This window comes from Monopterus albus, unplaced genomic scaffold (genome assembly GCF_001952655.1).
Source record: "Monopterus albus unplaced genomic scaffold, M_albus_1.0 scaffold153.1, whole genome shotgun sequence".
Lineage (NCBI taxonomy): Eukaryota > Metazoa > Chordata > Actinopteri > Synbranchiformes > Synbranchidae > Monopterus > Monopterus albus.
Window position 1 is genome coordinate 158,877 of NW_018128033.1, and position 5,158 is coordinate 164,034.

The following is a 5,158-nucleotide window of genomic DNA, read 5'->3' on the forward strand; positions in this document are numbered from 1 at the left end:
AAAAAATGAACTTAAATGATTTTAGCATATGGCTGCAATATAACAAAGAGTGAAAAATTGAAGGGGGTCTGAATACTTTCTGTACTCACTGTATGAAACACTACTAAAGAAAAGGAGAATGGTCCTTGTAACGGTCCTTATATGTGTCTCCCTGCAGGTCTTCTTGAGAGCAGCATGCGCCTGAAGCCCCATGAGGCTCAGAGCTACAGGAAGAAGGCACTCTGGGTCTCCTGGACCTCCATCGTGGTCACACTCATACTGGCTGTGGCAGCTTTCAGTAAGCATTTAAAAGACTAATTTATAGGCACCACAGTTCCTCGAAGTATCTTTGTTAGAATCATGTGCTATGAAGTAGTGAGTAGTCTGAGTGAATCAGAGTATTTCTCACTTCCCTGTTGAGTAAGAGGAGATGTTTTCATCTAAACGTCTGCTCATACAAACATGTAGGAAGTTGTTTTACAAGCCAACCCTATCCACCCATTTTATGTTTACTCCTGGGACTTAACAGTAAGTTTTAAAAGATACACGCTGCATGTTTGTTAATGTGTTTCTGTAGAGAATTGTTGTAAGGCTGGAGATGTCAGTTAAAATATGGGGTTTCTCAATTACCACTTTGTTTCAGGTGTTACAAATCTCTTTTCATCAGTACATATACCATTGTTTGCCTATCTATGGAGGAGAAATTCAAAATTATTTCAAGAAGACTCGTCTCTCACAATGTTAATCGACCTCCTAGCTGTAGCTACCCATTTGGCGATTGCTGTTGAAAGTTTGTTGCTGGTAGAGTTGTCCCCGTGTCTCTGTTGCAAACTATCCAGAGTAGTCTGCCTTTGGTGAGGGAGAGGAGGGCTCTCTGCATCAGCTGTGTGCTTGGCCAGCAAGTGATACTTGAGACATACTCGGTGGTAACTCAGGGCTTTGAAGCTGAACTGGTCGTTTTAAAGACATTTTTCTTTTCCTGCTCAAGGAGGTTTGTTTCTACTTGCCATCCACAACGTTACTGCTGCATCACTTCCTGATTTCCCAAACTACGGGGCTGGCTGAGGGTCATAATCACAGAATGTGAGTGCATTAGTTGCGTGTCAAAAAAATTTGTGACATTAAAAGGAATTTTGTGTTAACTCATTATTGTTATGTTAATTTTGGCAGCCCTAGTTAATACACAAGTTATCATAATATACCAGGATAACAAACAAGTTGCAAATGCTTTTCATTATAAGGCAGTTAATATTAGTCCAACCTTTATTAGCTGCAATATTAATTGTGATGAACAAAATAATGCCTCAGAAATTATAATCCAATAATATAATACACAGTAACATAAAATGTGCCATTCTGCACAGTGAGTACTTTTACCTTTTGTGCTTTAAGTATATGTTGATACTAATACTTTTGTACTTTTACTTAAGTAACAATTTGGATGTAGAACTTTTACTTGTAACAGAGTATTTGTATACTGTGGTACCACTAACATTACTTAAGCATGACGCATCCTTATTGTAGCCTAATTAACAAACCTCTGACACTGAATGTTGTTGAACTCTAATGTATGATTTAAACTGCACCTTCCAGCCAATCAGAAAAGTGATTTTATGGGAAGACTAAAATACAAATGACAAAAAGGAAATGTACTGCAAGTCAGTCACAATTTTGGTTTCTTCTGCGGATGGCAGAAACGTGGATAGATGAAGTAAAAGAAATAAATATTTCCTTCCATTTACACTGGAGCATTTTCACCGTAGGTGTATGTTGACCTATATAAAGAGCTGCATGTGTATTTCTTGTGTGCTTTTTCAGCCTCTTAATATTTCTTATTATATATGACAGCCAGGGTGTGCAAGTAGGGGAAGAGATATTGTTTCATTATCAGGTATAAGGGGATTTTTGCATTGTGTTTATGTGATGCATTTGTTTTGCGCTTGCTAAGCAGTAACAGGAACAAAACTGTTCTGTATTCTGAGTGGGCAGCTGACTGCACACCAACAAGGATGAGTTTCAGATTGCTTTGCAGGCCTCAAGAGCAAGCTATAGGAGTTGGCCTGTGGACTAATGGGCTGCCATGCGATCAGTCAGTGGCACTGCCAACAACCATTTAATGTTTTAGCAACAAGAGGGGAAACTGTGCTAGGAAGGAGTAAGAAGGATAGAGTAATAAAATTAGAGAGAGAGAGGAAAAGAGAAAAGACTATGTGACAGAGGAAAATTAAAGTGATGGTGAAGATTTGGTAAATGAAGGGGACGATATGGGCTCGAGGAATATAAAAAAAGAAGAAGAAAAAAGTAAAAAAATAAGACAGAAGGATATGAGAGATGGTCAGTATTGGATACCAAAGGAACTATTAAGTGCTCAGGCCAAGCTTTCAAAACATAGCTTCTCTCTCCTTTTCCCTCTCTCATTCTGTCTCTGCAGTAGAGCTGCAATTGCAGTGATTTAACCCAGATACATAAAGCCAAAGCCCAACATAGTTATAAATAAACCATCTCTTATTGTCTGTATCTGGCTCTGTAGCTGAGGAGTTGAGCCAGAGAGTGTATTAAAAGTTAGCTCAGTGGTACAACTTTTACAGAAAACCTGCATGCTTGGCACGTGGTGAGGAAGCACCCTTGTTTGACTTGCTTGTCACAGGTTAAACGCTGGTTGTCTCAATTTACTTAAAAGTCCAGTTCACCTGCTCCCTGCACCTTCCTGATATGACAAGGAATAACACCAGAGCTAACAAATATTTTAATCAAACAAAGCACAAGACTTTCAGGTCATTAAAAGTGTTTACTGGGATGTTTAGTGGAGAAACAATCTTACACAGGAAGGTAATATGGGCAGGCAGAAACTTAGGCAGACAACAAAGGTAAATGTAATAAGCAGCAAGACTTCAGGTGAGAATAGTGGCTGACTCATAAAATGCAACAGTGTGGGTAAAAGCTGACTCAGGAAAAGACTGCAACATAAGAATATACTGACTCAGGAAAATAGAAACTGTACAGGTGCGATGGTTAACAGGTAAATATATTGACAGATATGTTAGGCAACCAGGAGCTAAACACAAAACATAGCGATGATAGTGACCACCAGGCATTCAAACAGGAACAGGCTTGGACATCAAGGCTAATAGTTTATCTCCAGACAAGCAGGCTGGGAAACAGTTCAGAATTAGGGACACAAAAAAAATCAGAGTCCATATGCAAAGGGAAACAAATGGGGACGTGAAAAGGTACAGACCAGAAGTGCACATGAACAAAACACTCAAACAATGATGACTGGAGCTACACAAATGAGAGGAAAGCTGATAGTGAGTGAAGTTTGAGAGCTGGCACATGCACTGGTCAGCTGATTGTGCATAATGTGATGCAGTTAGAGTTGGAGCTAAGACAGTTGAGTTTGAGGTAAGACAGCCGGCAATAACAGTAGTCTGGGGTTGTGCATAAATGAATAGGTTTTTGTGTCATTTTGTGGAATTTATTGGCAATAAATAACACAAGCCTTATTTATTACATAAACTGTGACTTGAAGCAATGTCAGCAAATAGACTGCTATTCACACTATGAACAGGGACGGGCTGCTGGACAAGAATGAACATGTTTGTATCAGATTGGAAATGTCTGTCTCAGATAATTCTGTATGTCACACTTTTTAGAGCTTGGATAAAGTATTGTAATATTATCAGGATTCATTATAGAGGCGCATTTACTAATTCTTTCTACTTCCACTGTCTCATTTGCTTGATCTGAAAGAATAACATAGCAGTTGGCTGCAAACAATGAATCACAGAAGGCAGAGTGTACACAGTGGAGATGTTTGCATTCAGCTGTACAGTCGTATCTGCAGGTCATTCATCATATCTGAGCAGGCACTGCAGAAACACAGTTGTACCAGTAGTTCTTGCTTCCTCCCTTTCATGCTCCAATCCTGTCTCTCTGTATTTTACTCTCCCAAACCCCTCCTACTTTCCCTCTCTTCCTCTCTGCCCAAACCTCCTCCTCCGTTTCCCTCCACACTTTTCTTCACACTCTGTCTGTCACAGGATAGAAAACAATCATTTATTAATTTGCTTTCCCTCCCTGTGCAGTCTATTTTTACTGGTAGACACCAGGTTGCCAGCAGGAAAAAAGTGCCAGACTATATGGTGTAAAATGAAAATCAAATTTAATTTCCATTGCTTTTCTACAACCATTTATTATAGAGCTTTAACCATTTAACCATTCTGTTTGTCTTATCTGTGTAAAGACTACCATCAGTTTAGTAATTTAATTATGTGTTTTTGCTTTTTTTGTGCACAGCTTCTATTTTTATATGGTTGTCCAGATGTGTATCCTTTTTGTGATTACCAGCTGATTCTAATCATCCAATGACCTAATCTCCCAGTCCAAATGGTCACCGTGTGTCGTGTTTTTAGCCCTAATCAGCCTTTTTATTTCAGTCTGTCAGTCATTCCTAAAAAGGTCAGGAATATTACTGTACATGTGTGTTTGTGGGACAAGCCTCTGAGGTGTCTATGAGCCAGACTGCTGATACTTTGAGGTCAGCTTGGCTGCTATAGGGCTGGTTTGCCTTCTTTTTTAACCCACCTTTTAATCCCAAGAGAATTACTGTAGCATTTTTTCATTTTTTTCATGCATGATGTTATGAACAAAGCAGCCATTTTTGGGCACTGATGCTCAGGATCATTAATATTTGGATTCACCAGAATTGGTGCAAAGAAATTTCAGTGTGTACAGTGCACCTGTGGGCAGACAAACGGTGTGTGTGTGCATGTAGCCTATTTGTTGCATTGTGAGGATACCACCACCGCACTTGTTTGTGTGTTTGGGTGTGTGCATGTGGACCAAAACCTGAGAGAGAGAGGAAAGAAAACGTGCAGATAGAGGTGGCGATGTTTACATGTGAACACCTCTCCTGCCTGTCCAGGCACACTGTGCTTCCCTCTCACACCTCACAGAGGGAAGGGAAAGTTCAGACACGAAGTAATCATGCTTAAGGTTAGAGTATTTCTTCAGAAAGTAAATACAAGTCAGTGAAATCTCCATGGGGAATGAAAACAAACACAAGTGTGTGTGTGTCTTGTCAAATTACAACCAAAACACAGAATTTACTCTTCATACATCATTTTCTCCCAAACTTCAGTATGTGCTTCATTATCCTGATCCATTTTCATTTCAGCCG

General features: G+C 39.6%; 1 protein-coding gene across 1 annotated transcript in view; it reads left to right on the forward strand.

Annotated features, from left to right (window-relative positions):
* tmem163a (transmembrane protein 163a) overlaps nucleotides 1-5,158 on the forward strand; it is a 49,648-nt gene that overhangs the window by 4,672 nt on the left and 39,818 nt on the right. The window contains exon 2 of the mRNA XM_020614883.1: nucleotides 158-277. Within this exon, the coding sequence (XP_020470539.1) occupies nucleotides 158-277 (120 nt within the window). The remainder of the gene's footprint in view (nucleotides 1-157; nucleotides 278-5,158) is intronic.